This window comes from Echinops telfairi, unplaced genomic scaffold (assembly GCF_000313985.2).
Source record: "Echinops telfairi isolate 266 unplaced genomic scaffold, ASM31398v2 ScPeMD7_31;HRSCAF=116, whole genome shotgun sequence".
Classification (NCBI taxonomy): Eukaryota; Metazoa; Chordata; class Mammalia; order Afrosoricida; family Tenrecidae; genus Echinops; species Echinops telfairi.
In genome coordinates this window covers 36,344,749-36,358,561 of record NW_022103928.1, presented here as the reverse complement: position 1 = coordinate 36,358,561, position 13,813 = coordinate 36,344,749, and the positions used below count along the sequence as shown (strand labels likewise).

At 38.7% G+C, this 13,813-nt stretch overlaps 1 protein-coding gene and 1 pseudogene across 3 annotated transcripts in view; one reads left to right on the top strand and one right to left on the bottom strand.

The window, feature by feature from the left end:
• The first annotated feature begins 212 nt into the window (after positions 1-212).
• DYNC2I1 (dynein 2 intermediate chain 1) overlaps positions 213-13,813 on the top strand; it is an 86,325-nt gene continuing 72,724 nt past the window's right edge. For 2 of the 3 annotated variants that reach the window (XM_045289857.1, XM_045289858.1), the window contains exons 1-4: positions 213-323; positions 4,742-4,795; positions 6,935-7,349; positions 12,494-12,582. In XM_045289857.1, the coding sequence (XP_045145792.1) occupies positions 309-323; positions 4,742-4,795; positions 6,935-7,349; positions 12,494-12,582 (573 nt within the window). In that variant the 5' untranslated portion in view covers positions 213-308. Of the gene's footprint in view, positions 324-4,741; positions 4,796-6,934; positions 7,350-12,493; positions 12,583-13,813 lie in introns of those variants that run through there. The other variant, XM_045289859.1, reaches the window with a different exon arrangement.
• LOC105978558 lies at positions 11,202-12,309 on the bottom strand (annotated as a pseudogene).

Sequence of the window (13,813 nt, the reverse complement as noted above, 5' to 3'; positions counted from 1 at the left end):
TTATTTTCATATCGTACACCGACCGCGGCCTCCCTTCCTCTATGGTTTAAGGTTACAACACGGTGGTTAAGGCCAGAGTGAAGCGCGCAGGAGGGCGCCGGCGAGCGATCGCTCGACGCTCTCTTACTTCTGCCTGCCGGTTGCTAGGGAGCAGGGACGCGCAGCGCCGCCTCGGAGACCCTCCCGAGCAGGCCGCGAGCCCGCCGAGGAGTGCGGGCACCAGCCTGGCCTGAACTTTCCCCGCTGGACGATCAGCTCCTGGCTGGGGGGTCGTGAATGTCACGGCTTTCCCGGCCCTCTGACGAACGATGGAGCCTGGGAAGGTCAGTGCACGGAGTGGACTTGGGCGAGGCCTGGGAGAGAAAGAGGGCCTTCGGCGGGGATCTCGCTTCTGGACCTCGATTTCTTGCCTACGCCGCCAACTAACTTCCCGGCTGTTGGTGTCTGTTCACACCTCCTGTCCTCGGAATTAGTAATTTTATAGAAAGCCACGGTTCAGGATTATCCGAAAGTGTTGATCTGGACTCGAATTTCTTTATTCATTCCCGGGAGTACTCTGAAGGAAATCTGGCCCAAGTGGTTCCAGAGGAGGGTGCGTGAATCCAGCCCACCACAGTGAATGGTGAATTGCAGAATAAATAACCCCGCCCTGTACTGTGGCCCTGGGGGAGCAGCATTGCACTGCTAGCTGCACGGTGGGGGTTCAAACCCACCATTCACTCCAGTGGAGGATAGTGAATTTTACTGCTCCTTTCTAGTTAGTCACGGAAACTCCTTATAGAGTTATTCGATGGCAGTAGTTCGATTTATTGAGCGTTTCTGGGGCCCAAGTTCGTGTTTGTAGATTACCCAAGGAAACCTTTTCAATCCTTGAAGGTGAACTAGAGAATCGGTTTATTCTTTGTCTTTTATTTATTTATTTAGTAAATTGAATATTTGCCTCTCCCAACGGTTTTTCAGTTTCTAAGTAGGAGGAACTTGTTGGAGGCATTAAACAAAACAACAAACAGGTCTAGCAAGTGGGAAAATCGCCATTATGAAAACATAGTTCACTTTTACTAGTCAGTCACAGGTGCTAAGTGCCTTTCCGAACCAAACGCGCTGGCATCCATTGGGTTTCATACAATTTACAGGACAGAGTAGATTATGCCATAAAATTAAATCTTTACACAAGCAGACATATCTTTCTTCCGGCGAGTGGAGTGGCTGGTCGGTTCAAATCATAGACGTCTCCAGCACTTTTTCACGGCTCTAGCTGCTTTGAGAGCTTTAACTGTAGTGTCACCACAGCCACTTCAGTGCCTTCTAAAACAAAAAACCAAACTCACAGCATTGAGATGATTCTGACTCACCGTGAACCTATAAGACAGACTAGAACTGTTCCTGTAATTCTTTTTTTTAAATAATTAAATCATTTTATTGGGGGCTTGTACAACTCTTATCACAATCCACACATCCATCCATTGTGTCAAGCACTCTTGTATATTTGTTTCCCTCATCATTCTCAAAACACTTGCTTTTTACTTAACGCCCTGGTATCAGCTCCTCATTTTCCCCCTCCCTGCCCGCTCCCCGCTCCCTCCCTGCTCCCCCCTCCCCTCTCTCCCATGAACCCCTGATAATTTATAACTTATTATTATTTTGTCTTATCTTACATGGTCCGACGTCTCCCTTTACCCACTTCTCTGCTGTCCACCCCACAGGGAGGAGTTTATATGTAGATCCTTGTAATCTTTTCCCCCTTTCTCCCTCACTTTCCCTCCACCCTCCTAGTATCGCCACTCTCACCACTGGTCCTGAGGGGTTCATCTGTCCTGGATTCCCTGTGAGACTGTTAACTCTTGATGGCAGTAAAAAGCCTCATTTTTCTCCCGCAGGGTGGCTGATGGTTTTGAACTGCTCACCTTGCAGTCAGGAGTCCAGCACATAATCACTGTGTCACCAAGGCTCCTGCTTACTGCGCTCGCTGCCATCGAGTCAGTTTTGACATATGGTGACACTATAGGAAAGAGTAGAACTTCCCCCTTGAGTTTTTGAGGCTGACACTCTTTACAGGAGTAGAAAGCTCTGTCTTATCCAGAGAGTGGCTGGTAATTTTGAACTGCAGACTGTGCTGTTAGCAGCCCAACACATAACCACTACAATACCAGGACTTCTTCCAGTACCTTAGAGGCTAGAAATTGTGTTGTTTAGTGAGGGTGTAGCTTTCATAGGGGACACTGATGGTTCAGTGGTGGGGTTCCTTTCCTGTGAAGATCAGCATTCTATTTCTAGGCAATGCACCCACCTCAGTGATGGCCACCACTGTCTTGCATATTGCTATGATTTTGACTAAGTTTCACTGTAGAATGAAAACATTACATGGCCTTACTCCATGTTTATGATCATTAGATATTTAAGTCCATTCTTGTGTTTTCTGTGCAATTCTTTCAACCTAGAGGGGTTATCTCCCAGCACTACCTGACATTATTTTAGGAAATTGTTGTTATTGTTAAGTTCTGTCGTTAGTTCCGACTCATAGCAACCCTACGCATATCATAATGAAACACTGCCTGGTTCCATACCAGCCTCACAATTGTTAGATTTGAGCCAATTGGAACCCACCTGGTGCCAAACCATCTTGTTGAGGCTTTTCCTCTTTTCCACTGATGCTCTTCTTTTCCAAGCATGAGGTCCTTTTCCAGCGACAGGTATTTCCTGCTTACGTGTCCAAAGAACAGTATGATTTACTGTCCTTGACTCTAAGGAGCATTCTGGCTGTACTTCTTCCAAGACAGATTTGTTTGTTCTTCTGGGAGTCCACAATGTTTTCAATATTCTTCACCAACTCCATAATTCAAACACATCAATTCTTTGGGGATTTTCCTTATTCATTGTCCAGCATTCACATGCATATGAGGTGATTGAAAATACCATGGCTTGAGTCAGGCATTCCTTAGCCCACAAAGTAACATCCTTGCTTTTCAATACTTAGGTCTTGTGTAGCAGATTTACCCAATGTAATACATCATTTGATCTCATGCCTACTCCTTCCAGGAGTATTGATTTTGGAACCAAGCAAGATTAAATCCATGGCAACTTTAGTCTTTTCTCCATTTATCATGATGTTATCTATCGGTCCAGTTGTGAAGATTTTTTTTTTATATTGAGTTGTGATCCATACTAAAGGCTGCAATCCTTGATCTTTATCAGCAAATGCTTGAAGTCCTCCTCACTTTCAATAAGCAAGGTTGTATCATCTGTACAGCAATGGCTGTTAATAAGCATCTTTTTTTCTTTTATTTTTGTGAATTAAATTGGTTTTGATGCAGCCAAAGGAGTATATTCTTACCCTGTATAATTTCAGACCAGGGAATTAATTTTTTAAATTTGTATTTCTATTACTTTATTCCAATAGAGATAAATACTTTTTAGTGTATCAAGAATTAATTATGCTTAGTGAAATTAGTCAATCATCAAAGGACAAATTTGTATGAGTCCACTATTGTAAAAGTCAAGAAAAGAATTTTCACACCAAAAGAAACATTCTTTGGTCGTTACCAGGAGTGAGAGGGGGAGGGAGAGAGGAGAATTCACAGGCTATAGGGTTGACCGGTGTTAACTTGGATAATGGGGAAAGACAGTATACAATAAGAGGGAGGTTAGGAAACAATGATGGAGGGCAGAAAGACATGGAGGCTTGTAAGAGTTAAAGGCAGCAGAGGAAGACACTGTTACATAATCCTGCCGTGGTGGGCTTCTACAAATAGATACTTAGACACATAGGCTGAACAGGTGTGGAAGGGAGAGTGTAATTTTTATACAAAGATATTAGGGGAGATATATATATAATATATATATATAAAATCTCAGAAGGTCTTTGTATATATGTATTGACCTTAGTCGTAAATATACCCATGAAAGTAGTAGAGCATACTCGAAGTATATTAGGAAACTCTATTAAACATCATGAACCCATTAAGGAAATGAGTCACTGAGCCTGGGGAATTAGGACCATTGTCTCTGGGGACCCCAAAGTCAATTGACAAAATAGTTCACAACAACTGTATTGTACATCCTACTTGGGTAATGAATGGAGTCTTAAAAGCTCATGAACAAATATCTAAGGTGCAAATATTCCGAAAGGAAAGAAGAGTGATGAAAATCTAAAAATACATGGAAACAATTAGTCAAATGGACTAATGGACTTTGCAGACATCAATCTCCACAATCCTGAGACCAGTGATGACAGACTACTACTACTAACTGCTCTGAAAAGGATCACATTATAATAGGGTGGGAAAAATGTAGAGCAGAACTCTAAATCATAAAATAGACCAGGCTTCCTGGACAGCTAGAGACTGGTGGGATCCCCAAGACGATAGACTATAGGTCATCTGTTCAGTCTGGAATGGAACTTAACCCCCTGATAGGAAAATCAGATGTTTAAGATCAAAAAGTTAACATTTACCCCAGGACAAAGTTCAGAGGCCTAGGAAAGAAGGAGTAATGGAAACAGGAAGCAGGGAAATGGTGGGATAAGCTGTTGAGAGGATTTCAATGGATGAACTATAGCAAAGTGTGTATAAATTGTTGAGTGTAAAATTGATGATCTGCTCTGTAAACCTTCAGCTAATTCACATTAAAAAGTTAAAAAAATTGTCACCAATCTAAGTCTTAATAAACGGGTAGCTCACATGAACATACAAAATTAGTTATTTTAAACTCTTTAAAATGTCTAACTTTATAATTTCCTTTTCAGAGAAGAACAAAAGATGATACATGGAAAGCCGATGACCTCAAAAAACACCTTTGGGTAATATACTTTACAGATTTAACTTGAGATCCATTTGGAATTTATTTGGTTTCCTTTGACAGTTTTACCTATCTTATAATACTATATAATTTGTGTGGCTAATTTTAGAGGAGTTTTTGATTTAAAGATAAAGCCATTGTAATTAATATGTTTTGGGACTATATTGAAATAGGCTTAAATTATGGTATAGATGATATCTGGTTTCTTAGGGTGGCTGATGAGTCCAGTCCATCTCTACTTCCTCACCAGCTCATTGGGTTCTCTGTTATGGTTCAGGAATGCCCCAAAGGCAATTTGGGGATCTTGTGTTGCTCTTGGTTCAGGGATTGCAGTGGTGGTGGTGGTGGTAGTGTGTTGTGTGTGTGTGTGTGTGCGCGCGCGCGCATGTGCGAAAATGACAAAGGAGTCTGTCTGGGGATTGAAATATAATTCTCCTGAGGTTGTTGCTGGTACATTTCCCATTGCTGCCAGGTGAGTGGGGAAAGAACCAACTCTTGGCTCTAGGACCTACTTGTTTATTAGGACCTGGGCAGTTGGTGTCTTAGTAACTTTCTTCCTTCTTTAATTTTTTAAACAGTTTTATTAACTTATAGTTCATGTATTATACAATTTAGTAGTTTAAACATATTTTAAAAAGTTGTGCAATCTTCGCTACAATGAATTTTAGAGCATTTTCTTTTCTTTTTGGTACACAATTAGTTCCTCATTTCCCATTAACCTCCCCTGCTGTAGCCCTAACAAACTAATAATACAGTTACTACCTCTATAGATTTATCCCTCATCGATTATTTCATATAAAGAAAAAACATGCAAAAACAATAAACAAACAGAAAAAACCCAACAAAAATAACAAAATAATACATTGGAAAAAGGTATTTGAACACATAACAGAAAATAAAAACTAGAACAAATTTTAAATGGGTCAAATGGGAAAATAGGATAAGTTGTTAAATTTTAACCAAACTACATCTACAGTAGTTCCCTCTCCAATGCACTTTGTCTGATAGCAAGGCTATTCACATCCCTGTTCAATGGTCACAGAATTCCCTGGAAGCTTATTCCATGTGGGGACCCTGCAAATGAATTTGGGCTTTCACTGTCAGTTGTAGCCTTCTTCAAACTGGGTGCTCAGAATTTATACTAATTCTGTTCCCTCCTCTGGTCTTAGATGTTATTGCTTATAATCCTTGTATCATAAGGACTGGTGTATTCCTTCCATGCTATCACCTCACTTAGATCACTGCTTGTTTTAAGACAAGCTTTTAAGATCCCAGATATTATTTCTGAGAGCCAGGCACCATCTGATTTCTTCACCACACTGTATTATAGCACTCATGTCTTCAGTGATCTCTTCATGAAGCCAAATATTGGGTAGGGCCACATCATAAGAACTAGTTGTTCTTATTGGGGCTAAGATTGAGCTCAAAATCCGTTTATGTATCTATGATTTATATGTGTCCTTGGTCCACTTTATCTTTTTCCTGGGGGACATTTTAAATCATCCCCATGGGCATATGGAAACTTATATTGATAATATCCTTAATTTAGCCAATGTTACAGAATTTCAAATTCTGTTTAGAAAAGGAAAATATACATGTGTAGGACAGCTGTCTAGAGCTGAATACATGGATTGCTGACCTGTATCAGATCAAAAAACTCAAGTGACTAAACACTGCTTATGCAAATAATGGGGGTTAGAGATAGGGGAAATTTTTCAATAATGTTCATTCACAAAGGCAGAACCTTAAAAATAAAAAGATGGGAAAATAGATCTATGTGCATATCTATGTGCATATCTATGTGCAATAGGTTAAGTATTAAGGTAGCAGATGGACATTGAGCCTCTACTCAAGTACTCCTTCAATGCAAGAACACTTTGTTCTATTAAACTGGCATTCCATGTTGCTCACCTTCCCGACAGTATCACTGAAGACCCCAGATGCTATATCTTTTAATAGCCAGGCACCATCAGCTTTCTTCACTATATTTGCTTATACACTCATTTTGTCTTGAGCGGTGATGCTGTTTTTTAAGGCCCTTAGAATGGGTATGATTTTTATGTTTAGATAGTAAAAGCTCCATGTAAATTTTGCTTTTCTGGTAAATAAGTTAACTCTTAACCTGTTTTAAATTGCACAGTCCGATAGTCCAAAAGAAGAAAAGAAACATAAGGAAAAGAAGCAACATAAAGAGTCAGAAATTGACCTTCTGGAATACAGAGAGCGTAAACACAAAGATCAGGATGGAGACAAGTATAAAGAAAGGACAAATGAAAGAGATGCCCATGTATCTAAGGAGAGTCCTCATGGGGAGAGGGACAGAGACAAACATAGGGAAAGAAAAAAGGACACAAAAGACAGAGAAAGAGAAAAATATAAACATCGAGAACAAGAAACAGAAAAGTCTTACAGTAAAGGGAAAGATAGAGAAAGAGAAAAGGAGAGAAAAGCAAGGAAAGAAGAACTTAAGCACACCACTGCCTACCATAACGTCGTGGGGCGTGAGGCTCGTGACAAGCAACATGTGGACAAAGTCGACAGGAAAATTCGTTCAGGTACGTGGTTTTGGTTAACTACCTACATCTAAGTTCCTCTCTTAAATTTATCTTTGTATCAGTTTATTTAAATTTAGTTTAACAATTTGATCCATTTCCCTTGTCAAAAATGTTGTTAATGAGCCTTTTCTTCTCCTGATATTTTTATTGGGCATTTTGTTTTCTAATAATTTTCATAAAAATGTAGACCTTAATTTGAAGTTCCTAATTCCTTTTGTATTTGTGTACATTCATTATTCATTTTTTCCCTATTTTCTCTAAATTTTATCCTTTTGTTGTTGATAGTATACATAACAAAGCATACACCGATCCAACCATTTCTACATTTACAGCTTAGTGGTAATAATTCTATTCTCCAGGTTGTCAACCATTCTTACCCTCCAATCTATCAACTGGCATGGCTAAGAAATGTGAGGCTAATTGCCTCCATGAAAAACTCCTTCCTTACCATGACTCGAATTCTGTCTTGCAAGACTGGCTAGACCAGAGGAGGTACACTGGTACAGATAGGAACTGAAAATACAGGGAATCCAGGACGGATGAGCCCTATAGGACCAGTGGTGTAAGTGGCAAAACAGGGAGGGTAAAGGGAGAATGAGTAGGAAAGAGGGAACCGATTACATGGAACTGTGTGTGACCTCCTCCCTGGGGGACGACAACCAAAAAGTGGATGAAGGGAGACGTCGGACAGGGCAAGATATGACAAAATACCCATTTATAAACTATCAAGGGCTCATGCGGGAGGGGGGAGCGGGGAGGGAGGGGAAAAATGAGGACCTAATGTCGGGGGTTTAAATGGAGAGAAAGTGTTTTGAGAAACGATGTACAAATGCGCTTTACACAATTGATGTGTGTATGGATTGGGATAACAGTTGTATGAGCCCCTAATAAAATGTTAAAAAAAAAAAAAGAAAAAAAAATGTCATAAAAAAGATGATGTAAAAATGAAAAAAAAAAAAGAAAAACTCCTTCCTTTTCCATTACACCTGGAGAACTGGATGGTACCAGGCTACCTTTACTAAACATTTTGACCAAAGATGCCTTCGAAAATCCTGATCAAAAGGGGAGAGGTGTAGAACATAAGTTCAAATTCAGTTTCAAACTTTAGACTTACTGGAGTAATAGAAGATGGTAGAATGCCTAAAATTATTGCCTTGAGAAAACCTGTAAATCTTAAAAATGAAAATATCCCCCCAAATCATTTGAAAACAAGCAATAGTTTAGCTTGTTTTACCAGGTAAAAATTAGCCTTACATTTAGCTTGTTTTACCAGGTAAAAATTAACCTTACATTTCACATCCTCCTCCTACTCCGACTCTTTTCCAGTTGTTATACCTTGGACGGCCATTTGCAAGCTTTTAAGACCCCAGGCAGTACACAGTGAAATGTGAGGTAGAAGAGAAGTACTAAACGTGTTATTAGGTGTTAACTGGGATGTCCCATTAAACTATAATCCTAAAACTTCAAACCAAGGAACCAAATCCGATGATGTGTTTAGTTGTACATAAAGTAGCCACAGATGAGACTCCTCCCCCTTTTTGCATTGTTATAAATATATCTGTCATACAATTTTCACCAACTTTTTACAGCTTATGCACAACTATCCACAGTTTCTTGACAGCAATTACAATAATTGGATATGTCTAAAGATCTAGGCTCAGAAACCATGTATAATTTCACTGATAGTGGTTTAGCATTTTATATTTACTTACATTCTTGACCTCTGTAGTTTGATGTCTAATCAATACCCTAAACTTAATATGTCTGAAAATAAATATCTGATGTCTTTCCCGCACACGTTATTTCACTGAAATGTTCTTAGCCATGCCAGTTGATACCAACTACTTCTTTCTAGTTACTTAAGTGAAAATTTGGAATCAATCTTGACTGTACTTTTTCCCTTTCAATCTATCAGGAAATCCATTTCCAATCTATCAGGAAATTCTGTATATCCTCTTATATCCAGATTCTTCCCCTTTTTACCACCCCCACTACTTTTGTTACTGTCTGCCCTACTCCTCCCAGTAGAATGTGAGCTCTTGTACCTTGGACGGGAGTTGCGGGAAGTCTTCATTCCTGTTTTGATCTATTCTGTGCTCAGGGAAGATTTTTGAGTGAGTGAATAAATGAGTGAATTTTATTTCAATGTTCCCTGATGACTAGTTTTGTCCTTATCTTTTAAAATACTGATTCGCTTAATGTTAAATCTGATGACTTTCTTGTCTGTACAAATTCAAAAGTGAAAACCTAGCTTCTGCATTTTTGGAAGGGACTGTGGCATCAACATTACTGTTCATGATATGTGTTGAGTTCATTCTGTGGCTTTCAGATTGTTATAGGTTAGGTTAGTAGAAAAATGGGCATTGGCTGCTAGGTAGTAAAGCTTTATCTTTTGTGTCAGTAGGGGCTTCACTTAGTTATATAGGGAATAACCTGGCATTCTGATATATCACCTGTCATTCTCTGACTTAGGAACTTGGATGCCAATAAGCTGTACTATTTTTTTTCTCAGGAAATGACGAGAGTACAAGAGCCTATGAGCTAAAATGTTTGGTGCATTAGGCAGGTTTTACTCAGTGGTTAGGGCTGTGCTTTCTGCCTTAGTTTGCTAATTCTTCTGTATCAGAAGTAACACAAATGGATTTTTTTTCACTTAAAAGTTTTTTTGATCTATGATTAACATCTCATTCAATATCTCAATCATTTCAAGAAGGGTCATGCAGTCATTACCACAATTGTCTTTGGAACCTTTTCTTGTACCTATTTATATTGCCCCATTTTCCCTACCTTCTCCATGCATATCCCCATCAAGCCAACTACTCCCTTCATAATTCTACCCATCCTGGTTTCCCTATACAGAAAAACATATAAAACAAGGGCAAACAACAAACAGGGACCCAGCAAAGATGATTATATGAAACAGGTAAAGCCTTTCATCAAGAAAGTAAAAGTACATTATAAATTTAGAATAAATTCACATTGGGTCCAGTGGGAGAGAAAATGAGCAAGTATTATAGTCCAGTCTAATTACAGCTGCTAAAGCAAACTTTATAATGATTTTGTCTGATATTAGGGCTGTTAATGATCCTAGCCTGTGTGCATTGGGGATTCACTGGATATTCAATCCATGTAGGGACCCTGTACATAGATTTTGGGCTTCTACTATCATCCATAGCTTTCTGCAAACTAGGTGTTCAGAGTTTAGGCACTGGTAACATTCCCTCCTCCAGGTTGGATCTTACTATTTGCAATCCTTGGATCACACAGGCTGGTGTGTTTCTTCTGTGTGAGCTTGGCTGACTCCTCTCTTAGATGGCTGCTTGTTTTGAGACAAGCCTTAGGATCCCAGACGCTCTTTTTCATGATTGCTGGGTACCCTCTGGTTTCTTCACCACACTTTGCTATGGCACCCGTGTCATTGGTAATCTCCTCATGAGGGTGAGTACCAGGCATGTCCATGTCATAAGGACTAATTGTTCTGATATTAGGGCTATGATCAAGTAAGAGTTCAAAATCACAAATGGATAATTTTAATGATCAGAAATTAGTTCCAGGAAGTTAGAAGTTCTAATTCACTATATTCTTTTTAGGGGCATGCTCTTGGGAAGCTCTTTCTGTCAGCTCGAGGGCAAAATCTTTGTCTCGGCTCTTTTAGTAAATCTTCTCCAGGTGGCATCTCTGAATCCAACTGGAATTTTATTTGACACAACACGATATGGTTGCGTGAACACGACAACCTGAAAAGACAAGGCAGCGAAGACATGGTTCTATCTAATTATAATTAAGTAACAGGAGGGCAAGGCAGTAAATGAATAACCAAACATTTAAGCATGATAGAAGAATTCATTTTTTCTAGTGCCCATACTTTGGGAATTCCCACTCTCTGATGTCCAATGGACACACCTGCCGTGTTTTGAGCCAGTGAGAGATGCAGTGGAAATGAAAAGCATCGTTACCCAGGCAACGGTACACTCTTCTGATGTGGCAGATGCCTGGTTAGCTTGACATTCTATGCAGAGATCCATAATGTGGTTCCTGCAGATGGCACAGTTATCAATCACAATATCCCAAGCCCAGAGGGCTACTGCATCTCACTTTTTCACTTCAAAGTGCTTCTTGCCTGCACCGCTGTCGGTGCCGCTCGGGGTGTCCACATCCATCGCTGCCGCCGCATCTGCTCTTCTACACTTGCACTTGTGCCCTTCGTGAGCTCCCTGCTCCCTTTAAGAGTAATGGTTTCTGAAACCTTTCCTATTGGGTTGCTATGGGTTAGGATCAACTCAATGGCAGTGGATTTGGTTATTGGTGAAGCTCAAAAGTGATAGACTTCACACACGTAGGACATTGATATGCCCCCATTAGCATAACAAAGAAAACCATTTTCTCAAATGGGATCTCATCCACATGTAGAGAAATTGAAATTCTAACATATATTTAAGAGGGATACAATTTAATTCATAACACTTATTTAGGTACCTCTTTTACCTACACTTTACCACAGAAACCCCAAAGGCATTATAGATTTGATGAGTGCTACTCCTTTAAGGACCCGTAGTGGCTCAATTAGTTAAATGTTTGACTGCTCACTGAAAAGGTGGGGTGTTTTTGAACCATCAGCTGCTTGATGGAGAAAAGATGTGATAGTCTACACTCTCTAAAGATTACAACCCTATGGGGCAGTTCTACTCTGTTTTATGTTAGTCAGAATTAGTAATAGCAGTGGATTTTTATTTTTAAATTTTCCTAAGACTGCCATGGAGTTGATTCTGACTCATATGGACATTATAGGGAAGGCTAGAACCTCTCCTTTGGGTTTCTGAAGTTTTAAATCTTTACAAGTTTTTCTACTTCTCTCTAATTTCTAGCAATTAGTATAGCATTTGATAAGTTGCCTCAGTAGGAAACTAGGAAAGAATTATAATAGTTGCTTAGATTGTCATTTTTAATCTCACTTTTTCATCCCATTTTAAGCTTAGCAATCAGAACTTTTCATTCATGAGATGCAATAATTTGTTTGAATTGAAGAAAATATTTTGATTAAAAAAATAAATGTAGTATGTACAACAGATTATATATTAAGATGCTAGAAGAGCTTTTTGGTGTGCTAAATTTAACAATATTAAAAATATTTTTTATTTATATAGTAAGTAAAGCAAGATTTGAAGAAAAAGAAAAAAGAGATGATAACTTGGAAAGAGATGAAGATAGAGAAAGAAGATATCGAGAAAGAAAGGTATACAAAGAAGAATAATTCCCCATGTGTTCAATAGTAGCTGATCATTATTCTTAGTTTTTATCTTTGTTATTTGATTCAGAAAAAAGGTGTCTCTAGTCATTTTCTCAAAATGGCTTATTGCCATTTTGTTAATTATTACATTTGCTTTTTGAATGAAGTAAGTTTTTCTAATGGAAAAGCTCTTGCTGACTTGTAAGAGTACTTTAAAGATTAACTTCAAACCTGACACTTTCTCTTTACTCTAGATGTTACTTGGGGATGAGGTCTTCATTTTCTAACTTTAAAATTATGAATAAGTTAAGTCAGTAAGTCCTTTTCCTCATTTCTGTAGTTAAGTAATGATTAGAGAATTATTTTCCCACACTAAAGTTTTGCAAATAGTCATCTATATTTTGTTTTGGGCCTTTTTACTTCTAATGTTTAAATCTTTAATCCCACAGAATTTATTTTGGTGAATGACAAGAGATAGTAATCTAATTTTACTGAGGAGTTTTAGTAGGAATATAGTCAAATTATACATATTTTTCCTTAGGAAGATTATTTTGGCAAACGTATATAGGACGGGTTGGATTTAGGAAGGAACTGAACAAAGGAAAGTGATTGGCAGGTAGAATGATAAATTACGAAGTAGTGTGAAGAGTTTGGCAACAACAGGGAACTGAAAGATGAGAAAAGAGCCATAAAATTAAAACAAGTAAATGGAAGAAAAAAATTAAATGATCACTGATTAGATATGAGCAGAGCAGATCCTTTATGAAGAGGCAAAATTTAGATTGAGTTTGGGGTGGGTTGATTTTGGTGCTCTACTGAAATATAGTTGACAATGTTCCTAGAACTACAGATTGAGCCAAAAATATATAAAAACCTATATAATTTATAAGCATACCTCTTTATAAAGATGTTGCCAGTTATTTTCTGAGCATTGACAGTGGTTTTGAGGAATTTGGAAATGAATAAAAGATGGCTTTCCTATTTAAGAATCCCAGTCTCGGATAGGGAATGAATATGCAAACTAATGAGTGAAGTATATGATATGATATGGCATGGTACTTAATTCTCAGAAAGGAAGCAGTGTTATGTTAGGGTCTTCCTGAGGAATTTGTAAGATTTTAGGGCAGGTGGAGCTTAGGGTATATAGGAGTTGTGGGGAAGGATCAAGAGCTGAGGCTACAGAAGTGTATGAAGGCCCTGATTGTGAAGGGCATACAGTGAACCCTCGCCACTTCGC